Source organism: Drosophila santomea, chromosome 3R (genome assembly GCF_016746245.2).
Source record: "Drosophila santomea strain STO CAGO 1482 chromosome 3R, Prin_Dsan_1.1, whole genome shotgun sequence".
Taxonomy (NCBI): Eukaryota; Metazoa; Arthropoda; class Insecta; order Diptera; family Drosophilidae; genus Drosophila; species Drosophila santomea.
Genome location: NC_053019.2, coordinates 7098082 through 7123071, shown reverse-complemented (window position 1 = coordinate 7123071; position 24990 = coordinate 7098082). Strand labels below are relative to the sequence as shown.

At 43.9% G+C, this 24990-nt stretch overlaps 3 protein-coding genes and 1 pseudogene across 4 annotated transcripts; all 4 read left to right on the top strand.

Annotated features, from left to right (window-relative positions):
• The first annotated feature begins 1456 nt into the window (after window positions 1-1456).
• LOC120452311 (glutamate [NMDA] receptor subunit 1) lies at window positions 1457-4021 on the top strand. Its single transcript, XM_039636461.1, has 5 exons — window positions 1457-1965; window positions 2126-2306; window positions 2383-2513; window positions 2848-3018; window positions 3079-4021. Exons 1-5 carry the CDS (start codon window positions 1457-1459, stop codon window positions 4019-4021), a joined length of 1935 nt encoding a protein of 644 aa, XP_039492395.1.
• Window positions 4022-15737: 11716 nt separating this feature from the next.
• Window positions 15738-16969, top strand: LOC120453819 (annotated as a pseudogene).
• A 53-nt stretch (window positions 16970-17022) lies between these two features.
• Window positions 17023-17543, top strand: LOC120453813. Its single transcript, XM_039638691.1, has 2 exons — window positions 17023-17216; window positions 17285-17543. The coding sequence occupies exons 1-2, from the start codon at window positions 17023-17025 to the stop codon at window positions 17541-17543; spliced, it is 453 nt and encodes a 150-aa protein (XP_039494625.1).
• A 38-nt stretch (window positions 17544-17581) lies between these two features.
• LOC120454154 lies at window positions 17582-19876 on the top strand. Of its 2 annotated transcripts, none has more exons than XM_039639215.1 (8): window positions 17582-17986; window positions 18050-18219; window positions 18276-18419; window positions 18480-18689; window positions 18759-18935; window positions 18995-19293; window positions 19353-19498; window positions 19549-19876. In XM_039639215.1, exons 1-8 carry the CDS (start codon window positions 17695-17697, stop codon window positions 19851-19853), a joined length of 1743 nt encoding a protein of 580 aa, XP_039495149.1. In that variant the 5' UTR covers window positions 17582-17694; the 3' UTR covers window positions 19854-19876. The 2 variants fall into 2 exon arrangements, with proteins under 2 accessions (XP_039495149.1, XP_039495150.1); XM_039639216.2 differs by having other exon boundaries at window positions 19353-19479; window positions 19549-19701.
• Window positions 19877-24990: the final 5114 nt, after the last annotated feature.

The following is a 24990-nucleotide window of genomic DNA, read 5'->3' as shown; positions in this document are numbered from 1 at the left end:
CGCCCAGCTCCACCAACTCCACACAGGACCCTTCTCCGGGGACACATGCTAAGGTCCTTGGCTCCGCTTTCGTGGATGCTAACACGCGTTTTTGTCGTTTCTCCTAGCTTCTTGGCTGCAGCCGGATAATGTCACGCTAATGCCACCAGCTTTGTCCTGCTTAATGTTGCGTCTAGTTATTGGATTTTTGGTATATGCCGGCAGGAGCCCACATTTTGCTAGGTGCACCCCGAATCGGGGCACTGTGCTGTCGATGGAGACTGATCGATGTGGCGACCGGGTCCGGACAACGGCCACTAATTTGAGTTGGAAACACCATTTGCGCTCTTATAAGAATACACTGATTATCTGTCACTCCTCTATAATTGTCGTATTAAGCTCATATTTAAAAACGTTTTTGTAACGCTGGACTACCTACAGCTGGTTGCCAAAAAAAGATTTAAATGGCTCGTGTCAGCATAAATATGATGAAAAACAATGAAGGTTGATTTTTTCGAGGTATTTCTATGACAGCTACATATATGTTATAGTAGTCCTACAAAAAAAGTAAATACAAAGAAAGTAGACTGTGCATATAAACGCACAGAAGATCTTGCCTACATTGACTTGGCTGTTGATACTGATTAAGAATATTGCAACCTTCTAACTGAAATCAATATTTAAGGTTTTAAAATAAAAGAGTAACTTATAATGGAAATTAAAACTTCTACAGAAAAATTAAAAGTTTGACTACAAAACATATTTCATCAACGGCTTTGAAACCTTCCTTTAACACTTATCAATAATAGAAGCTTTTTTTGGAGTGCCCACTTTCAACACCTGAGTTCCTAAAATCACAAAAATATATTTATACCTATTATTGATTCATATTGACTGCAAAAAAAATGTACACATCCTATTTTTAGGGAAAGTGTGAATGGTTTTTTAAAAGCAAACAGTTAGTCATGGGTATTTGAGATAAAAAAAATAACTAAAAATAAAAGCAGCAGTCTGCAGAAAAGAAACTATAAACAATAAGAAAAAAAAAGTGAACATTTGATCTGTCGTAACTTCCCAACCGTAGTTATATTTTCAAACCCAATATTACCTAACTAAGCCCACAATTTTTTCAGTATAACACAACACTGTAAGAATTATAATATTTTTATAAAGACTCTTGTACCCGTTAAAGGGGCACCCTTCTTCGTAAGTTAATTGTTTAATTGACATTATTTATTTTGTGCCGCACTTGCACAAAATCGCATTCCTTTCAAAGTAATCGCCGTATTATGCATCCTCACAATAATTTTCTTGTCGGCCGCACAATTTGCATGCGTCCAGGGCACACCGATATGATTAATGTGAATAAATTATGCACATGCAGGGGAAAATGAAAACCTATAAAAACGCCAAGGGCCCCGCACAGAGCAAACACAAGTCCCCGAAGAAGAAGTCGGTGCTAAAGTGGCCATATAAAATGATTAAGTTGCAAATGAAAGTTATTTCTTGGCCTTTAATAATTTTACCAGCATTTTTACGCGTGCTGCAAATTGAAAGCATAAATACCAATTTCCTTGAGCTGGCAGCCTTCGAGGACTTTTTGCGTTCGCAGCACATGAGCCAGATTCTGGTGGTCCTGGGCGATGATGCTGACGGCGACTGGAAAATTGAATGCCACCAAAAATTGTTGGCCAACTATCGTGTGCAATTTTACCGGCCAGAAATGTCGGTGAATTTCGAGGATCTCATGTACCACGGGTCTCCGCGCACGGCGGTCTTGGTGCTGAATTTCGAGCATGTCCTTGTGAGGCGTCAGGTGTTCGGGGTGGCCTCCGAGGCCGGATACTTTAACAACTCGCTGGCGTGGTTTATTCTTGGTTCTGTCCGCGAATCTCTACCAGATGAGCATCTGATTGACCAGCTCTTAAGTGGCTACAAAATGGGCATCGATGCCGACATCACAGTGGTCTTGAGGGGAGCAGACAAGTAAGGCAGAGTTCCAAAGCAGTACGTAAAGTAGAATGTGTATGCATACGCACCTGCGCAACATTAAAATATTGTTTAAGTTTCTAGAGTATTACTTTTAAACTTAGTGTTCTAAATACAAATTTAGCTTGAGTAATATTATCCAATGAAATGATTTCAGTGCGTCGTTGCTTTTCTATGACGTATACAGAATCAGTCGGCGAGCTCACACCCCATTGATAATTGAAAAGAAGGGATCATGGTCCCATTTAGGTGGTTTCCAATTGTCCGAAAATTTTAAGAACACCTGGGTAATTCGGCGCCGCAACTTTCTCAATGTCACTTGGATAGGAAGTACTGTGGTGGGTGGCAAAATGCCCTTGTGTCCCAAACACCTCTCCCCTCACTTCACTTACCACTTTCATCCCAATCTCGCAGTTGACAGAGAAGCCTCCTGGATTCGGTGACATAGAGTACCTGGCCGATGATAAGCAGTTCCAGCAATTGGACCCTATGCAGCGAAAGACCTATCAGTTGTTTCAACTCGTTGAGCGCATGTTCAATCTCAGGTGGGTCCTTGGATCTAGCAGGGAAGTAGGCTCTAATTAACCGGGTTTCACTTAAAGAAAAGAGTGATTTTGATCTGAGAAAGAAATTACTTTATTATTATATATAAACAACTTAAAGAATATTGATAATATCAATATGAACACATTATATTAATATAACAATATAAATACATTTAAAAAATTAAATCTTAAAAGTTTTAATGAATATCAAAGTCTTTCTTACAATAGTAAGACTTAAACCATGATACCAAACATAGAAAAAGTTAATAACATTTAAAATGATTATGATGTGATCCATTAATCAGAATATTACACCACCTCTTTCCTAGTGCAGCTTGGTCATAAGCTTAACGGATAAGTGGGGCGAACTGCTGGAGAATGGCAGTTGGTCAGGTGTGATGGGTCAGGTGACAAGTCGCGCGGCGGACTTGGCCGTGTGTCCTATTCGCTTTGTGCTGGACAGGCAACCCTACGTTCAGTATTCGGCGGTCCTGCACACCCAGAAGTGAGTAAATCACAGCGAACTTGACTTGCTCCCAGCCTCACAGCGCTTTTTAATCCGCAGCATCCACTTTCTCTTTCGGCACCCACGTCGCGGCCACATCAGGAACATATTCTTCGAGCCGTTGAGCAACCAGGTGTGGTGGTGTGTCCTGGTTTTGGTCACTGGAAGCACTGTACTTTTACTGTTTCACATGAAGCAGGAGAGGAAGCTTTCCCTCATGGAGAACGGGTTGTCCTTCGTTTGGTTTACAATGCTGGAAACGTATCTGCAACAGGGTCCTGCCACCGAGATCTTTCGCCTTTTTTCCACTCGATTGCTGATCAGCCTTAGTTGTATATTCAGTTTTATGCTGATGCAGTTCTACGGCGCCTTTATAGTGGGCTCTCTGCTTTCCGAAAGCGCAAGGACCATTGTCAGCCTGCAGGCACTTTACGACAGCAACCTTGCGATTGGGATGGAAAATATATCGTACAACTTTCCGATATTCACAAACACAAGCAATCAGTTGGTAAAGGATGTGTACGGCAAGAAAATATGCAAGCCTGGAGAGCACAATATCCTGACCCTGCAGCAGGGAGCTGAGAGGGTAATCCAAGGACGCTTCGCATTCCACACGGCGATCGATCGTTTGTACAGGTTGCTTCTGGACCTCCAAATGGATGAGGCGGAGTTCTGCGACCTGCAGGAGGTCATGTTCAACCTACCGTACGACTCGGGATCCGTGTTGCCCAAGGGTTCTCCGTGGAGAGAGCACCTGGCCCATGCACTGCTTCACCTTCGAGCTACTGGCCTGCTACAGTACAACGACAAGAAGTGGATGGTTCGACGACCAGATTGCAGCCTGTTCAAGACCTCGCAAGCAGAGGTTGACCTGGAGCACTTTGCCCCGGCGATTTTTGCCCTGGTGCTCGCCATGATGGCCAGTGCGCTGGTCTTTTTGTTGGAACTCTTTCTGCACTGGCTAGCGGACTTTCGAAGGAGGTTGGGAACCATGTCCACTTAAGTAATCATTTTGCCTCCTTTCCAGCGCCAGCTCCAGCTCCAGCTCCAGCTGCCCTGTCATGACTTTCGGCTGCAAATTTGTGTCGCTTTTAATGTTTGCTGCATTTTTAATAATAGTAAAAAATTTGTAATAATGTCAGCTATTCCCAGCGCGGGGCAGAAATTAAAAATTCCATTAAACTGCAAACACTTGCATGTACTCAACTGGACTCCGTCCTTTCGCCATAGCGCCATTCCGCTCGTTTTGTCCAGTTCCTTCGCTGGGGTCGTGGTGTTCATTTAGACTTAATTATGAAGCTGGCCGGAGGCGGTGTCACTTGTTTTCTATTAACTGACAAGCTTTTAAGGGGCGCAACTCTTAGTATCCTGAAGAAGAATCCATTTAGCGAACAAGTGGTAACGCTTCCGACTAGCTCACAACAACTCCCCTGCCAAATCGCAAGGGCTTAGCGTATGGGTGACTTTTTTCAACAATTTTTGGAATGACTTTTATAACCTTCAGTATCAGGCATTGTCATTGTCCGATCCATATAGTCTTTTAAAATGGCAAGCGAATTGTTACACTAAAGCGCCATCTACGAGTAATTGTGTAATCACACTTGGAGCAATTGGATGGGTGATCAGTGTCCTGCAGTGGCCACGCATATCCTGCGTGCATGTCCTGCATAACCTTCAATTAAGTTGTCATAATGTCAGACAGATACGGCTGCGGAAAAAGGGCGCTTCCTTGGAAACTCGTTGGGTCGATATTTTCACATTTATATTACAGTGCAGAATGAGATTGTGCAGAGGGTCGGCGAGTGCGAGTGCTGAAAAAGTTGGACATCCAACTTAAATCTGTTATTTATAAAAGGTTCCAATAGGGAAATTCCAAAGCTCCGGCAGCCGCTGCTAATTACCACAATCAAATTTCAATTAAAGCGTTTGCATATGATGATTTTCTGAATGCAATTGCCATTAGTGTTTTAATTGGCGATTCTAAGACAACCTGAAATTTACACTACATATACACTACAACAAAATTAAACGCTTCAGAAAATATATATTATTCGTACAAAATTTTGCTTAAATTTTGATTCCAAATTTTTCAAAATAATAATTATTTTTTTTTTACCTATAAAATGTTATTTTTTATGAAGCCCAAGTGAAGAGGATTTTATGCATTTTCTGCGGCTTAGCTAGTTAGGAAAGCCCAAGGGTATTGAATTAATTAAGTTGAATGTATAATGTGGAACTATTTTCTGTACAAATTTTTATTTCGAAAATAGTCTTTGATGGCTGTCAAACATTTTAAGACATATAGCAAAGGTGCATTATATATCTTACTGTCTTTCAGGGACATCGATGCTCCTTACGATACGCACACACGCTCGCATTCTCACGTCAAATTATGCAAATTTACAACATGATTAAGCTCGTTTAGCTGGACTCCCGTCCAACGAGTATATATGTGTATACAGTCCTATAGGCTGATGTCGTCAAGTCTCTCGTGTTTGTTTTGCAATTCAAATGAATTTGCAGAGGTTGGGCTCAGGTTTCGGGCCCAAAACTGAAGATATAGCTGTGAGTGATGCTGGTCATTGTCCCACACAGCTTGCCACATTAAAAAAGTTTCCAGGGAAAAACTTTAAATATACATATTTTAAATTTATATTTCATATGAAAAACAGCTCATTAAATACAGCGGTCATCTTGTATATTTTCCTCAAAGTGGAATTAATAAGCAGACAATTTAAGAGTAAATACGTGGCAATGCTATACGATTTGGCAGCACTGGCTGAGTATAATCCCTCTAGCTGGCCGGAAATTTCGGCTTGTTCGTTTCAATGTTTAGTTGTGCGCTGTCTGGGCCACCTTCTCTTCTCTGAACATATAAATTCGTACAAATTGTTCGATGGCCGTTCGCTCTGTTCCTTCGGCCAAAGTATCAATTGTTTGGCATTGGTCTTTATTTATGCATAGTTGTTGGCATAGTTGTCGGCATTGTTGGCCTGGCCTATCCGATGTCTGCGTGGTGGTATGTGTGTTTTATTGCTTATGGTTATGGTGGGGATATGGCCGACAGTGCTCTGAATGAATTTATATTGTTTTTGAAGTGTTTAAATGTTTGTCCGTGTTTGCCACAGGACGCTGGCACACTGGGCGTATGCGTAATGCAAATTTATGCAGGCCTAATGCTATGGCAAGTGCCCTCGAATGGAAATTTCGTCGCCTCAGCGACGGAGGATTGAAGTTTATGCAAATAGGGCTCTAATCGAGATATGACTCCAGAGCTAATTAAATAAGACAAAGCCAGCTTTAATTTCCAGCTAATAGACTGACGGAATTAATTTAAATTTGAGTTTACTTCGGCAGCGTCCCATCTTTTGGAGCTTCTGTTTCTTGTGTATTTACATAGCAGTCTATTTAAAGAAGTTGTTTATTTTTATTTTTTTCATGGTAGCTGCGTTCAATCTTGGCCCTGACCAAAAAGCGTGACCAAAAGCTGACTAAAGAGCCGCCACAACTTTAGCAAATCAATATTAATTGCTTAGATTCACTCGACCATAAACTTATTTTAAAAAGCAAAGCTGCAGAGTTGCTGGAAAAGCGTGCAGAACGAAAACAGCAATCCGTTATATTTTCACTATTTATGCTTGGGGTTCCCACTGCCCCTCTGGCAGTATACCTCTTTCCACTCCTTTGAACGATTGTCGAGTGGTAAAAAACTTTTGCAACTTTTGCGCTGCATTTCTGAGGCATCCTTTCGTCCTTTTCGCCACAGTCCTGCAGACGGGCTAATACCCCTGCGCACCGCTCCTCTCTGGCGTCATGTGCTTATTATAAAATAATTAAGTCCTTTAGGAAATTATAGTTCTTGTTGCCGTTGACTTCCTTTCTGTTGTCGTATTTCTCTAACTCAAGCAATCTGTGCCGGGTTTTATTTCGCCCTCCTTTTCTTTCATTGTTTAGTGATTTCCGAGCTCTTGCCTCTCGGTCTTTAGTGTTTGCCATGGTAGTACGTCTGGAAAATTCGCACGAAAAAAATATTACTTACTATCGTTAAGAAGCGTTGACTTAAAATATATTAGTCCATTGAACTCTACAAGTCACAATCTGGCAAATTACGTATTTTGCTAAGCATAGTTCGAAAATTTTATATGTTGAAAGATCCAGCATACTAACTACATTATTCTAAAAAAATTTTCAAATTAGTATTTAAATTTGACTTTAGAAAATACTTTACTTTTACTTTACTTTTAGAGACTTTTACAGAATTTGGAGCACGAAACTTTATTCTGTCTATTTAAATAAAAAACCAACTTGTATCTTTGGCATTGCTTGATTGCTCTTGTGAGTGCCTGCCATGAATAACCTGGGATGGATTCCCAAAGGTTAAAAATTCAACATAAATTGCTTTCGAGTCCAGAGACTCCCACTCGTTCCATTATTTCCAGGCCTTGTGAAAAAATAGACACGTTTTGTCTCTTTTCTCTTGTGGGCTGCCACTGGCGTATGAGTAATTTATTGTGTATCTAATTAATTATTGCTGCCAACGTATTTTTCCACAACGAGGCAAGTGTGGCGAGTGTGTGACTGTTTATATCTGTATCTGAATCTGGCTAGTTGTCTGTGTGGGCGTCTGGGTCGGCATCGTTAGCATTGACTTAATTGCCAAGCCACAGAATGACTCTGAGCCTAAAAAAGCCAGGCAGTGGTATCTTGAACCCGCATGCGGGCAGGACATCATGATCTATGTGTGGGATATGGCACTTTGCATTGGAATTTATGTATCGGCTGGCTCCCGCTCTTTAAAAATTCAATTCCTTGCCCATCCGCAGTGGGCCATTCATTTTAACATGCCACGGAGTATGACAAGTGTCGGTCAACTATAAACAGGGAGGAGCGCCAGCCACTAGGACACTCGACGAGTCCATGGACAACCAGGATGTCGCGACACTGGCAGGACTTCAATGGCCCTCTGGCGATGTCATAAAAGCCGCTTGAGTGCGATGTTCTCGCGGAGCCTATCGAAGGTCTCACGGTCTACATAGACACGTTTAACGCGGGGATAGTCTTGCCCCTTCAATTAAGCAAAGCTGTATCATATTTATTACCCTCTGCATTTATACTCTCTTTTGCCAATTGATAAAGGACGATAACTTTGCACAGAAATATAGGGTAAGAGATTTAAATTAGGGTCAAAACATTGTGGTAATGGAGAAACTTTTATTATACCCGTTACTCGTAGAGTAAAAGGGTATACTAGATTCGTTGAAAAGTATGTAACAGGCAGAAGGAAGCGTTTCCGACCATATAAAGTATATATATTCTTGATCAGGATCAATAGCCGAGTCGATCTGGCCATGTCCGTCTGTCCGTCCGTCTGTCCGTCCGTCCGTCTATCCGTCTGTCTGTCCGTATGAACGTCGAGATCTCAGGAACTACAAAAGCTAGAAAGTTGAGATTAAGCATACAGACTCCAGAGACATAGAAGCAGCGCAAGTTTGTCGATTCATGTTGCCACGCCCACTCTAACGCCCACAAACCGCCCAAAACTGCCACGCCCACACTTTTGAAAAATGTTTTGATATTTTTTCATTTTTGTATTGGTCTTGTAAATTTCTATCGTTTTGCCAAAAAACATGTATTTAATCATATGAACTCCGCACCCAGCACCACGCACCCCGCACCACGCACCACGGACCCCGCACCCCGGACCACGCACCCCGGACACCGGACCCCGCACCCCGCACCCCGGACCCCGCACCCCGCACCACGGACCCCGGACCCCGCACCAAGCACCCTGCACCCTGCACCCCGCACCCTGGACCCTGGACCACGCACCCCGGACCCCGCACCCCGGACCCCGCACCCCGGACCACGCACCCCGGACACCGGACCCCGCACCCCGCACCCCGGACCACCCAACTTGTTTTGGTTAAATTTTTGTTACATGTACTTCATTACACCCCGCACCACGGACCCCGCACCCCGGACCACGCACCCCGGACACCGGACCCCGCACCCCGAACCACGGACCCCGCACGACCCACCCCGGACCCCGCACCCCGGACACCGGACCCCGCACCCCGCACCCCGTACCCCGCACCACGGACCCCGCACCTCGGACCCTGGACCACGCACCCCGGACCACGCACCCCGGACCCCGGACCCTGGACCACGCACCCCGGACCACGCACCCCGGACCCCGGACCCTGGACCACGCACCCCGGACCACGCACCCCGCACCCCGGACCACGGACCCCGCACGACCCACCCCGGACCCCGCACCACGGACCCCGGACCCCGCACGCCGCACCCCGGACCCCGCACCCCGGATCCCGGACCCCGGACCCCGCACCAAGCACCCTGCACCCCGGACCCCGGATCCCGGACCCCGCACCACGCACCACGGACCCCGGACCCCGCACCCCGGACCACCCAACTTGTTTTGGTTAAATTTTTGTTACATGTACTTCATTACACCCCGCACCCCGGACCACGTACCCCGGACCCCGCACCCCGCACCCCGACCACGCACCACGGACCCCACACACCGGACCCCGGACCTCGCACCCCGGACCCCACACCCCGCACCCCGGACCACGCACCACGGACCACGCACGCCGCACCCCGGACCCCGCACCACGGACCCCGCACCCCGGACCCTGGACCCTGGACCACGCAACCCGCACCCCGGACCCCGCACCTCGGACCTCGCACCCCGGACCCTGGACCACGCACCCCGCACCCCGGGCCACGGACCACCCAACTTGTTTTGGTTAAATTTTTGTTACATGTACTTCATTACACCCCGGACCCCGCTCCCGGACCCCGCACGCCGCACCCCGGACCCCACACCCCGGACCCCGGACCCCGCACCCCGGACCACGCACCACGGACCCCGCACCCCGGACCACGGACCCCGGACCCCGCACGCCGCAACCCGGACCCCACACCCCGCACCCCGGTGCGGAAGCAAAGCTTAATGACTAAATAGATAACCCCTTTGCGGAAGCAAAGCTTAATGACTAAATAGATAACTGCTGAAGTCCGTATATTTACTATTACGTCCAAGCTAGCGAGCTGCAGTATTGTGACCAGCTAAATAGTATGGAAATTAGTTATCCAATAAGTTGGAAATCCTTTCAAAGTTTCATGAAAATCATGTCAACCAATCAATTTTCGTCTGGGCGACAAATGAGCAGCCAATAGTTGGCCAACGAATCGTTTATCAAATTTAAATTTATTTCCAATCTGGCTAAAATGCAGTTCCGAAAATTCATCATGGACGACAGTGTAAAGTCCCACAGATGTGTCAATGTATCTGCGCTAAATGTGTCCGTATGTGCGTATCTGCATAATTTTGATCGCTCGTTTTTCGGGGGTTCGAAGAGGTTTGGGTTTTTTGGACCACTTTCGGTCTTTTTTCGACCAGGCGGCGCATAAATTTGCATCCCAATTCGGTGGTGCTGCCTCGCTTGCTGTTGTTTGTGTTACCGTGCGACGAGTGTTGCCAAAGTCCTTGTTTGTGGCTGATGATTTGCCATTTTAATTAGGCAATGTCCTGTCACAAGCAGACGGCCAGTAGATACGGTTATTAGTTAAGAGACAGTCTCTGGTTTGACAAGTCCACTGAAAAAAATACGTAACTACAAACTTAGCATTCAATTAAGATATTGGAAATTATTGTTTTATCTTTCTTAGTTATCGAAAGCATTTTAGCCCTCGAATAGGATGCATCTTCTGTAGATTTAGTCAAAAATGTAACGATCAAAAATAAACGATTTTTTTGAAGACCTTATATAGGCGGTCAGGTCAGACGATTGTCCAATTGAAGTGGTGGCAAAATGTTCTTCCGCGGTTGGCCTTTTAATGAGGCTACCCGCAATCAGTTCAAACGATGAGTGCCATGGCAGAAGGATGTAACCAACTGAAATAGTCTTGGAATTTTAATTATGTTTAAACAGTAAAGAATTTCAAGCCGCTGTCCTCTAGCATCCGGTTCCGGTATTTGAGCCGCATGTGCATCCTCTTGAACATTTTGTGCACTTGTGTAGGAGCCACAAACTAATTCGCAACCATCACTTTTTTTAGCACACATTTAAACCAGCAAACTTTTATATCCGCTTTGCGTCTACACAAATAAACAAGCTGTAACTAAATAATTGCCAAAGACTGTGCAAACGCCAATAAACAAGCCCCACACACAGGCGCTCACATGGCGTGTTTCCGTTTCCGCTTTTGCATGGCACGTGCGTGTCTGCGGCTTTTGGCCATGATTTTGGTGTGCGAATGTGTGGGCTGGTGGCCATGCCTGTTGACAAATTTGTGGTCAAGCGAAGTCAACAAAGTCGTTTCAAATCAAAGTACAGGGTGCTTAAAAAATTATAAATTTAATCCTAGCCATTATCAAGAGCTAAAAGTTAATAAAGCAACGATTAAATTCATACGAAAATAGATAAATAATCATTTTACCAAAGCAGTATGTGCTCAGAATTTGGTATTCGGCGGAAAAAAACAGAACACATTATACATGGAAATACATACATTACAAAAAGCAAAAGCTGGTTTCTTTTAACCTACTATTATGTCTTTAAAATATATTTACAGAAGCGCGTTTAAAAAAAGCCCCCATTTACGTTGAGCGTACCATATAAAAATAAGATAATTAAGTTTATTCCTATTTGTCAATGGCCAAATTGCTTACATAATTAATTTACTTAGTTTTGCTGAAGCTAATTTTTCGAAAATTTAAAATTTTCTGTTGACCAACTTCGTGCTAGCTAGTGACCTGCAAAACTTTATATTATAATATAATTTTCTTTTATCAAATTACCCTACTCTACAATTTATTCCGTGACAACCAGCTCTATCTACCTCAGTGACACAACTTGAGCTAGGCAAGAGAATTGCATACTATTCATTTTGCGGCTCCACCGTTTGGCCAGAGCCTCACACCTCACTCCATTAGGTTTTTCCATTACGTTTTTAATTAATTAATGTGCCTCCTTGTGCGGCTCCACCACTGTTTATGGCTTAAGAAGATCAAGCCAGGCAACGTATAATATTAAAACATAACCGGGTCGTGTATGTGCCTGTAATTAAAAGGGGCGCCTACTTTGAAGCTGGTCCTGGTTAAAAACTTATGCTCAGGAGCTGGAAACTGAGGAAACTGAGGAAACTGAGTCAACAACTTTCTATTTTGTCATTGAAACGGTCTGCTCGCTTCGCTGCCAAAGTTCAGAGATTCAGTACGACCCTCTTGCAAGTGACACACTCTGCATACACATAAGCAACTGGAAATAATTTTTCAATTCGCAAATGCAACTTTTGACACACACAAAAAGGAGAGCAAACTTTAAGTTTGCAATTGCTGCAGCCGGAGCCGTTCCCCGGTGGAAAGCGGTAAACCAGCAATGGATGAGTTCTGGGACCCGGGAGGAGCGTGTCTGCCAGACCCGTCCAGCTGCAGTCGTCGTATTCCCGTGTACTTCTTGGGGTTTCTGTGCCATTTCTTGCTGTGTTTCTTTTAGCCACGGCCCCAGCTCCAGAAGGAAATTACAAACCAAAGTAAACGCCAGCAGCAGCCAAGGAAGTTGTTGACGCAGGACGAGCGCCGGCGCTGAGTGTCAGTGTCATATCCTGTGCCAAAAGTGCACACAGAACTTCGGGCTGGGAATCCAGACTCCAGATCCAGTAGCCGAATGTCCACAGAGAGAAAGTACATGGTATATAACGCATATATGTATAGGGCTAACAAGATATACAAATTATTATAGAACGAATAACGAATTGGTAAAACTCTTTTCCCGATTCTAGAATCGCGTTGATGCTACTCAACTACTAAATATATGCATATCACTTATTTTCTCAGTGCAGTAGCAGGGGCCAAAATTGCTGCACATTACAAATGAATAATTTATGCGCGCGCTCTCTCAACGCCAGATGGATGAGGGATACGGATGTGGATGAAGCCGCTGGCTAGGGGATCCAGATGGGCGGACGGTGGCCTGGATGGGGGGCGGGTCTGCCCGTAGACCCAGTCACGGAGGACTGCGGCAACGTCCAATCCTGGTCAATGCCAAATGAGTTGTGGCAACGCCTCGCTGGTGCCATAAAAGGGAAAAAGGGAACTGGGGAACAGGGGAACTGGGGGATCGGGCATGGATGGAATAGGGAAGGGAAGCTGTTGCTCTGCATAGACTGAAATCTTCTTCCAAAAACTTCGCCCCAGAAGGGCAAATTACATGGCTCTGGTGTGAAAATTATCTTCCTGGCAAGCGGCAGCAAAGAAGACGGAAGAAAGCGCAAACTCAAAAGTTATTAGAGCAAATTTTTGCCTTTTGCCTAAGTAATGGCCAAGTGCATATCTCTCAGCACATATTGAGTTATGACTTAATTGGATAAGAGCCCGGTTTGCGCAACTTTGCACACCCATCCCGCTATTCACTGTCCTCCTTCCTCAATGCCCCTCTGGAGCTACTAAGTTGGGCGGAAAGTTGAGGAAACATTATTCCTTCTTACCCGCCTTGAGGCTCGGATTGCGGTAATGGATCTCGTAAGACTCTGATTATGTTTTGCTGAGCAGAAATTAATTTCTTCGGACTATCTTGCCGAGCATATTATCAATATGAGGTCTCACCCAGATTAAATGGTTCCCACTGGGGAGAATGAACTGTGATATTTAATACATTCTATTTTAAGAAGTATTCATGTTGACGTCTTTTGTGATAAGGTGTCCAGGGACTGCGATTCCGTCGATTAACAGAAAAAACAAGAGAGAACGCTATAGTCGAGTTCCCCGACTATCTTATACCCGTTACTGAAGAAATGAAAAAATATCAAAACACTTTTTGAAAGTTTGTGGGCGTTAGACCAGAACGCATGACCAGAGCGACTAGACTATTGACACTGATATGTATATACCCTTCATATGATCGGAAACGCTTTCTTCTGCCTATGTTATACTTTTCAACGAATTTAGTATACCCTTTTACTCTATTTCGCATTTATTTATATGATTTGAATTATATTATATTATTTTATGGTACATATCAATATTGATTTTCAAAAGGGGTTGAGGAGTACGCGTTTAAATACATTTAAGACCGTCAATAAAACATGAACGTTAAGTCTTTCTAACTCTTAACTGAAGAGAATTTCCCAACATAAAATGAAAGATCATACGGATGGATGCGAACTAAAAGTGTCCCAAATCCCAGCTGCAAGACCAATCAAAGCGACTTTAATGCAAATGCACTGCCATTTCCCTTTCCAGTCGATTCCGTTGACATACAAAAAAGGCGGAAAAACACAGATAGGGGATAGATAGGGACACAGCGAGGGATAAAAAAAACAACAACGGCGAACCGGCAGTGCGATTTGTGCTCATTTGTCAATGCACGGGTGATGCTACGTCGGTGCCACTCGCCTCACGTCAATCCGGATAACGAATACGCCCCTTCGGCCACGCCGAATGCAGTTTGTAGCTTTGCCTGTAGTTGATTTTGTGTGCGGGGAAGTGTGGGTTGCCTGGCGTTTTGGTTGAAGCCCACACGGAGCACAGAACACGAAACAGACAGCAATTCCATTCTCAATCCCAGTTTCCACCCATTAGAGCATCAAACACCCTGCTCTGGGCGCGCTTTTCCGTTGGGATTTTAATTTATAATTCAACACTCGAACATGTCACCAAAGAGTTTCATCAATATCCACTCTAAAATCAACTCCACGACGACGTAAACCGATTAAGCTATTTGGTGATTGTGAGATTCCCCACACGTGAACCATTAAATTCAGATGGGCCTGATTAATAGGATAGTTCGTTTTCTTAGGATATTTAAACGCTTTAAAGAAACTAAACCACCTGGAGAAACTTTTAAACTAATGGTTATACAACTAATTTTGAACCCACTATGGTGTTTATTTGGAGTTAAAGAAGTTAAACCAAAAAAGTATTTTCAACAGAGTCAGAGATGAATGCCCAGACCAGCTGATTTGGCTTACGTATGCTAATCAGTATACTTAAACAGAGGGATAACAAACAATCGTCCAACATACTTTCTTCTTTTCTTAAAAGAGTAATGATTTATTATTACTTATGTGCGCATGTTGAGTACATCCCCCTGGGATTTCATTGGAAATTTTGAAGGGGTAATACGAAATAAAAAATGCGTTGGTCGCCAGAAAATCATTTTTATAAAATAATAAACTCATGAAAAAAAAATTATATTTGATTTATATTCTATTTATATTTTATCATTCTAATGCCGCAAGCATTAGGCCCAATTTTATAAATAATATACAAAATACTACAAATGGACTATTAAGATATAGTAAATGGGGTATATAAAAGTCGCCATTAATTTATTTAAGTCCAGTATTGTACAAGGAAAATAAGCTGATTACTCACTCGGCCTGTTTTATATAAATTAATAATTAAAGTGAGATTCTGAGGCAATGGGTATATAGGAATCGATTTTTTATTCTCGACATCATTTACTTCTTGAGCTCAACCAGTAATGATTAATCGTGATTTTTTAGTGTCCATCATATGCTTGCTATTTACATTCCTCCAAATGGGTTAGTTTTTTAATAGCGCACTAAGATAATTATTTTATTGAAAGCGAAACTATAGCAATTTTAATTTGAAGCACAATCTGGCTTTACATGCCGCGATGGCCAGGTGATACCTGACTCCAATAGATGTGATGCTCATAAGGATTGTAACGATGGCAGCGATGAGAGCTTTGTTGAATGCTTCCAAGAGATCTGCCCGGAGTATAAGTGTTCATATGGAGGCTGCTACCAGAAATTCAAGCGTTGTGATGGCAAATTAGACTGTTGGGACGGAACCGACGAACACCCAAACCATTGTAACAAAAATCAAACCCAAATGAATTCTGAAGAAAATGTTTCATCGCTTAAATGCAAGTAAGTTTGACATTAGTAAAGCTCCAGTTCAATATGCACAATATATGTATATATGTTCTGCACGGTGCTTATCATAATATAGTTGACATAATTCAATAAAGAAAGAAATATCAGTGTGGGTAATAAGTATTAATAGTTCTATCAGCTGAGTGATAGGTGTTAGGCGTTTGATAATTACAAACGACGTTTTAAATTATTTCTCTTTTCAGAGAAAATAACTTAAAATGTCAATCAACATCGGAATGCCTTGATTTCAAATACGTTTGTGATGGCATCAAGGACTGCCAGGATGGCAGCGATGAAGCCAATGCAATTTGCCTAATTTCCGAGTGTCCCAACGATACATTCCGCTGTGCCTACGGAGGATGTTTAGCGAAAAGCAAGGCATGCGATGGGGAAATTAATTGCTGGGACAAGTCGGATGAAGAGTATGCCATTTGCGGAAAAACACTGGGTAAACTTGTGCCTACGACTCTCATCGAAGACCGAAATGGCACAAATCGCACCACATCACTGGTTTCTACCAATGGATTAGATGCCCACCGAATTTTTACTCGTCAGTCTTCGGGCTGCAGAGTACCAGCAAACCTGAAAAATCTTCAGGTAAAAACCCTCTTCAATGTCCTGCCCTATAGGGTGGGTGCAGAAATAGCGGACTCCACTGTAGTGCGATTGAGTTGCTCTACCAACACACAGCTGTACGGCAGTGATCTTAATCTCTGCCTCAATCGAAAGTGGCAAGGGCCATGGCCGGATTGCATCTCGAGGTGCCACAGATGGATTTTTACCAAGGATCCCTCAATTCGATCTGCATGTCGTTACAATGGAGACACAAGGGATTGCAGACTCAAGTCGACCAAGTTGTTCACTGGAACCGTTGCCAACGTAACCTGCGCTTCAGGTTACAAGCCAAAGGGAAGGACTTCTTGGCAAACTCGAACCTGCATGGAACTTCCAAGTGCCACCTCCCCGGCTTGGATTCTTGAGAAGAAACAAAATCGCCTCCAATGCGTTCCTGAGTGTGGCATAACAGTGCTAGGAGTAAAGGACATTCCTTGGACCGTGAGTCTATTCACAAATGCCATGACCACGTCCAATTTCTCGTTTAGATGCCTGGGTATAGTAATCAGTGCTTATTCGGTTATTGTCGAGAAACAATGCATTGATACTGTCGATGTGATGCGATATGCCATTATCACTGGAGAGCACTCGATTGCTTTTAATGACTATGACGAGAGTCCCTATAAGGTATACCTTATAGGTAGCATATATAAAGGGTAAGATACATAAAAACACACTTTTAATATATATATGCACGTTTATTAATATCTCTTAACTTTTATAGCTCAGCAAATGCCCTTGTCAACACAGTTGATCCCTTTATATTTTCTCGCTTGGTGCGCCCCATTTGCCTGCCCCCCATCCCTGAGTGGTATGCCCTGTCCTCGAGCACAACTGCCTATACGACCTCGAATGGCATTACGATTACCTATCTCATTAATATCGAAGATGACATACGCGAGAAAATAAAACTTATACACGAGCACAGCAACCAAAAAGGAAATCAAAATACCCATAATTCTAAAGCTCTCATAAGCATTTAAGAGTACGCCTTAGCTTGATGCTTCAAAATGTCAGATAAACACAATTTGGTCGACATAAAACACACCTCTTTTTTATACCAATTATTTTTACTTATTGTTTTTTCTCTTCTTTGATTGGGACCCGAAGCCCCTACCTAATTGATATATCGCAATGGCCAGCCAAATGAGCTTAGCGGATGGTCTCCAGGCTCCAAGTGCCGGAGTACAGCCGCACCTGCAGCCATGGGAGGCACATGCGTGGTCCCCGGAACGTCTGGGCTCCATGTACTCCGACTGGGCGATGCACTTCTTCAGCCAACAGCGGTACGCGAACGGACTTCGCTATTTCAATAACGCCCTGGATCTGAATCCGTTCAATGCCAGAGCTCTGATGCGCCGAAGCCAGCTGAAAAGATCCATGGGCCTGGCCCCCGACGCTCTGAAGGATTGCTCCCACGCAGAGGGTTAGTCCTACATTTTGAAATGGGACTATTTTAACTATTTTTAACTATCGCATTTGTATTCAGATCTGCTGATGAGCCGAAGGCCACCAGTAGTCAATCCCAATGTCAGTCTGGAAGTCTGCGATGCGCTGTACGAGTCCAATCGGCTGGAGAACTCGAAAATAAATCTGCATTGTCATTTAAAGCGATTTAGCTCCGCACAAAGAGGTCCTGTTGTCGACCGTCTTAATGTGGTAAGTGCACCTCTTCAAAGCATTAAGAATTGGCGTAAAGTGACCAACCTTTTCAGTTAAATGAGAACTTTCGAGACACATTATCAGATGATACCACCATGTCTGTACAGCGCCTTATCAATCGCATGATGGATAGTTTGGCTAAGGAATCCAAGGATATGAAGGATACTTGTGACGTGATTAGCATAATGGAAAAGGAGGTAACTTTACTACTATTATATTCACTTATGTAAATGCCTTTGAACGATTTCCAACTTAAGGAAGCCCATTTGTCCCCACTGGAAATAGCCAGGCGAAAAAGGCACTTTAAGATATATAACCAGTCGTATCTGAGCAAGTGCTGGGTGGATGTGGCCTTCCTAAAGAGACTACGCGATGATCCCAATGTAAAGCCCAAACATTGCAAAAAGTCATCCGAGTACTTGGGCAAGCTGATGGCTAGCAACTATAAAGCGGAGCGCACTCTTACGGTTGGCTCTTGACATTTTAATATTTTAATAGATCGTGTAACAGTGACTGCCATTTCTGGTAATTCTTAGAAAATGCTGCATACCCGAAATCCCATGTACGCCTTGCATCAACAGAAATATCCCAACGAGGCATTTTATAATAAGCACCGGGAGGAAAATCTGTATCGCATTCAGTACCAGACAAGGCGAAATATGTTCAAGATTCTGCGCAGTATTCGATTGCTGATTCGTGTTGGAGAACTCAATGTGAGACTTGAAATTCATAGTTTTCATTTAATTGTATTATGAGCTTGATTAATTCGTAGAAACTGACCACATTTATTGAGGAGGTCATGGGAGACTATGTCACCATTAAGACGAATCGCGTAATGCCGTGGAAATTTGAATTCACTAATGAGGTCTACAACTACCTAGGTCTAGCCCGCATTAATGAATACAAAATCCCCAGCAATATGACTGTCTTGCAGGGAAGACAACGTCTTCTGACACTTTTCAGACTGCCGCTCAATAATAATCTGGACATAAAGAAATCAAAGACAAAACGATCGAGTACTCTTCATATAACAAGATCGGGCACCACCGATCCCAAAGCTGAGCACTTTAAGTATGTTTTTTTTAGCAACATGTAGGTAAAATTGTTTACCGAAAATTATCTTATTCTAGGAAACAAGTGGTTCGACTGGAGAATCGGATGCGGTTTGCCGAGTATCACATTGAACGCGCCTATCTACTGCATGAATTGGCCCAAGAGCATCTGAATTTTAACTCATTTGATGGAGCTTGCTCCATGGCACGTATTGCCCTGGAGGGTAAGTTAAAATTTTACAAAGGCCCCAAAATATAACAATTGATTCCACAGAGGCCATCAAATGCAAGAGTGTAGTTTGGAGCTTCCTGAGTCTCATGGTAATATGCAAGGCCCACGCAATTCTGGGCAAGATCGAACGGGAAAAGGATATTCTGGCCGAAGCCTTCGAGCTGGCCAAGAAAATGAAGAACCTAGACCTGTGCTTGTTCATCGATATCTGCATTAAAGTTAATGCGGAGGAGATGGAAATGAAGCGCATGGTTACTACAGATTTGACTGCTAGGAGACAAAAGTTTGGCTCGAAAATGTTCCAAAGCAACGATCAGGTGAATGAGGATCGCAACCAAATTACCTAGAAAACAGTACAGTATAATAGTATAATGTACAATGTACAATAGTAAAGTACAAATATTTTAAAGGTATATTAAATGTGTTTTTCTTTTTGCTGACAACTTGGTATTATTTACCGAAACAAATAAGCAATGACTACTTGCTTAAATTCATAAATAACTTATTTCCTAGAGAAGGTAGTGGGAATCTTCGTGAAAATTCCGCCTGCATAGGGCGAGAACTTTAAAGTGCGTTTTAGCCCGTGTAGTTGGGGCCAGCCAAAAGTTTATCTCAATGAAAAACCCCAAGCACATTAACGGCTGTCGGTGTTGGGCATTCAATCACTGCAAAGTGCAGCTGCAACTTGCTCTTACATATAAATAGTTTATGTTTCTTTCCGCTTCTTGTTGCCACTGGTCGGAGGCGGCAACCTTTTCAGTGTAAACTTTGCACACTTTCGGATTTTGAAAGCGCCGGATCTAAGCCAGACTACCCCGAAAAACTCAAACCCCACCCACCGGATTTTCCTCAGCTGCCATCGGTTTCCACCTGGTGGCTTGAAGTTCCGTGCAACATCGCACAAAAGACGCAAATAAATGAAGCCATTTGTTGTGTTGTTAGCTGATTTTCGATGCAAAGGATGGCCAGAGGTGGAAAACTTTCGCACCCCCTGCCCAGCGAAACTGTTGGCAATTCCCATTAGTCGCTTGTCATTTAAATTTTTCGACTTGGTCGTAAACTCCGGGTTTATGAGAGATTTTTTAAGCCCTACACGCCAATGACATTTTTCGACTTGGTCGTAAACTCCGGGTTTATGAGAGATTTTTTAAGCCCTACACGCCAATGACATCGTACTACGTTTCTTTGACTTTTGGAGAGTGTGGTTCCATGAAAAAGATGTGCATGCTACGGATGTGGCTCATTTGTTAGCGGAAATAAACTGTTGTCCATGTGAAATTAACAACCTCGTCATCTGTACTTCCAATTTAATATTTAGTATTTATATAATTTAGAGAAAAGTACCTTTTATTGCCATGTCCCATGTACCAGAACTAAACAAATGCAGAGCAGAAAATGTACTCAAATCAACTATGTATATTCCTTTAAGATTTAAGTCTGCCAATTGCAGAAGGATGTACCATTTGTCTCTAGGCATAGAGTTACCTTTCTACCTAGGGCTTGATTTAACAACTTTAAAGCCGGCATTCAGCAACCACAAAATCCTACTGCATCGGAGGATGTCTTTCTTGGTCTCTGTATTGTGCTTTGTGTGTTTTATGATGCAAAATTACACAAAGCCAAATAAGAACAAAGAATGCGAGAAGCGGGCAACAAAGAAAAGCAAAGCAAAATAAAACAAAGCCAAACAAAACAGCCCGACAGCAGCCAACTAAAACTGCATCTCAACTTTGTAGACACACCGGAGGCTGCTGCAGTTGCTGCTGCAAATGTTGCTGCTGTTCCTCTTCCTGTTGCTGCTGCGTCTGCTGCTGCTGCTGCTGCTGCTGTTGCTGTAATTGCTGCAGAGACATGCCATAAAACGGCAAAAGAAATTGCTAGCAAGCAATTAAAAGCGCAGCAAGGCAAATAAATGGCCACGCCCAACGATCGACGCCCACTTTTCCGTAATGGACTTAAGCTAAACGGAGTCGTCGCTTCGGTTTTTTATGTAGTTACCAACTTGACGTACTAGCTGACTAATTAGTCATAAAATTACACGACCCAGGACGAGCGGGCCGCACAAAAGCCGGGCAAATACAGAAGGCGAGCTCAGTTCCTGCCCCCCAAGTGTCCTGGCAACCAAGGCAAAGTGCACTGGCGCTGACGGAAATGCGTGCCCACTCCACACACACACATGCGAGCACACTCGCATCCAATCACACACATACACCTGCGGAACAATAAATAGCTAAATTATAAGCGGGATCTTAAAAAAGTCTAGGTTTATTGTGGTTCTAAGTAAGTTTTATTTCTTATGAAAAAGTTAAACTAAAATGTAGTGTTTTCTTATTTTAATTTCATTTAATAATTAATTAAAAAGGAATTGCTAATCCCTTGAACTGCTCTGTACATGGGAATCGGAGGGAACTAGGTCCTACGGCTTGGGGCGTTAGGTCTGCCACTAATTGCTGATTTCCCGTGCCGCTGGCAGTGGAAACGGACTCGAAAACTAGCGATGGACACGTGAACGGAATGGCGAGCGGAGCTCGATTGCGATGGAACATAGAAATGGGGTCCTTTCTCTCACACAAACCGGCGCAGGGAAACCAAAGCGAGGCCGCACATTTGCCACATCACTTATTAGCTTTATTGCTTTTAACAATTTCAACTTCCACTTCCTGCAACGGCAGGGATCTAAAACGTGTGCTGATTAGTGCCACACAGCACCACCACACACATACTCACACACACGTATCCTTGTCTGCTAGAGGCAGCGCCATAAATTCCTGAGCTGCAGGCAAAACTGCAGCCAAAGTCAAAGGCAACCTACACACACGAGCCAGTTGAAGCCACTGAGCCACAGAGCCACTGAAAGTAACTTCGAGTTAGTTTGGAAAAAGATATAATGCATAGTGTAGATATTCATTTGAGTGCCAAAGATACATACATTTATTTGAAATTACTGGCCTATTTCGTGTACAATTTTTCTCGGTGCTGGAGCTGGGACTCGTGGAGGCAGACACATGCAACATTTAACATTGCAGACAATTTATAAGGACATTCATGGCACACGGCGGTGGCGATGGCAATGGCGATGGCGATGCGAGGAGGCCAGGCCCATAACTTGGCACTCGGCACAATGCGAACAGTTCGTCCTGCCCTCATCCGGCCGAAGCATGTGTCCTGTTTTAGTTTTCTCCTTTCCTTCGACTCCATCCCATCCCCCAAACCCACACACCCACACACCACCTCGCTTTCCCCGCTCGCATTGTATTTGAAATTCAACATTTAAGCCACTTATGGCCCAACTTGAACTGGCATTTCAAAGGCTGCATCGCAGCAGCTAAAGCAAAAGCAGCAGGACAATGCCGCCGGGAGAGATTTATGGCTGGCTAAAAGCGTGAGAGGATCTGGTGGCAATGATAAATGCCGCCACGAAATCGTTTAAAATAAGGCAATAATATTTAGCATCTAATAAATGGATTAGGACAGGAACAGTGCACAGCCAATAACTCTAGTCCGCATATTGTAACAGTGAGCAAATTAGAATAAATAAATCAATCGAGAACGGAAACAAAATGCAGTTGTGAAAAGTATTGAAAAGAAGTTTGTTTAACAGCGACCACTTATATCCAGATCGACCCGATGCAACAAAATACCAGCTTGGTGGAAAAGTTCCCGGGGCCCAAGCGATACCAGCCAGCCAATTCATTCTGATATCCCCTCGTTCGAACCGAAACTAGCTCAATCTGTCAAACCGCCGGCACTTAAGTCCGCCTGCCTGGGAACTTTTACGGCTGCAGCTGTATCTACACATTGTGGGTTAATGCATCGAACATCGAAGACAGGGCTGTCATTTGAGCCCCGGCATCAACAGTAAACGAGTCCCAGCATCGACAAGCCATTCGATTCCGACCAAGTCACCGGGGGGACCTTAAAAAGAGGGCAGGCTGGCAGGAGGACATGCAAATTAGATTCGGGCGAGGTAGCAACGGGGCCAATCCCGTGTCCGGCCAAGCGACAAGGATAAGTAAGCCACCGCCCGATGCACTTCAGGACTCGCCAGCCACGGAGAGGTCATTGTCTGGACACAAAAATCCTACTGCACAATCTGCGGAAAATTAGATTCCACTCCCCCAACTACCACCATGATGCATATGTGCATGGAAATTGCCGGCAGGACGTGCACCAAAAGCCTCTGTTCTGGGGCTTGGCAACTGTATTTATGACACGTGACCAAATGAAATTATTTGCGCCAGGCCATCTTAAATCGCCATTCTGGCATGTCGGCCGGATATTCGGGTGTATTTTTGTTCCAGCCGCCTCGACACGAAAAAGGTGGACAGCTCGCACAGAGAGCGGCCAAGGATTAAGTAAAATAAGTAAAGTCCTTACATATCCAAATTCATTCCTACGATTCCTACGGCACAGTCAACAGCGGAATGCGCCTGCCTCTGACAGCTCAGTTCAGCCTCGGCTCGCCAGAGTCTAGATAATGAAGTCGGTTGACAGCAAGGATATCATATTCGTATACAGGAATTTTCTTGGGCGACGCATTTATCCAGAGTGAAAGAAAAAATTAGACATGTCTATATTCAATTAATTGCAAGTCAGTAAGTTTGGTGGCGCGTAAAATACGTAAAAATTTACTTCAGAAATTTCTGAAGCTCGAAGTTTACTTTTCTTTCATTGAGTCTAGTCACTCTACATTTCTGTTCCATCTGTTATCCACGTGCGATCAAAATTGTCCCACTGTGCATCGTCTATATCCTGCAGCGCTTCTGTGTGACGTGAAACAAAAGCGAGAAACTTTCGCAGGCAGTGCAGCAGTAATAAACTCTGCCCATCCCACCAAAAATCGCCGTGGAAGCCGGTCTACGTCATCAAGTTTGAATTCTTTAAGAGCAAAAAGTAAATCAAACGAGTTCACATGCCGCTGACAGATAGCATTGAATGCACTGCAAGGACCCAGCTGACAAGTAAATGTAAAAATAAAATGAAATAAAACGGATGGGGAAGGGAAGCCCCCGAAACGAAGACAATTCAATGCGTGACTTGACTGAGCAACTGATGGATGTACTTGAAGTCGTCAACTTCATTTTAATCAGCGCCTGACAGCGAGCAACTATTAAGGCGAAATGTAATAGTGTCCCCGTTCTCCCACCAGCTCCCGCCACTTCCCTACCACTACCACCTACCACAGCCACTACCTTCGGTACCTACCAAAATAGGGCCAGGAATTTGATAAGCCCCGGGTGATAAGACAGACGCCGGCAGACGTTCAGCATGGGTTCAGTTCAAAATGGCGTCACAAAATACATTTTGAAACGAGCAGCGAAGACGTGAGTTGATTAGCAATAACCCGCCGGCTCCATCTCGATTTGTGTATGTGTGTGTGTGGGTGTCCTTAGAGCCATTTTGTTTCATAGCGGAGACAAGTTTAATGGGCACCTCTTAAAAGGCTTCCAGGATCCGAATATGGCCTGCCACATTAGTGCCTCA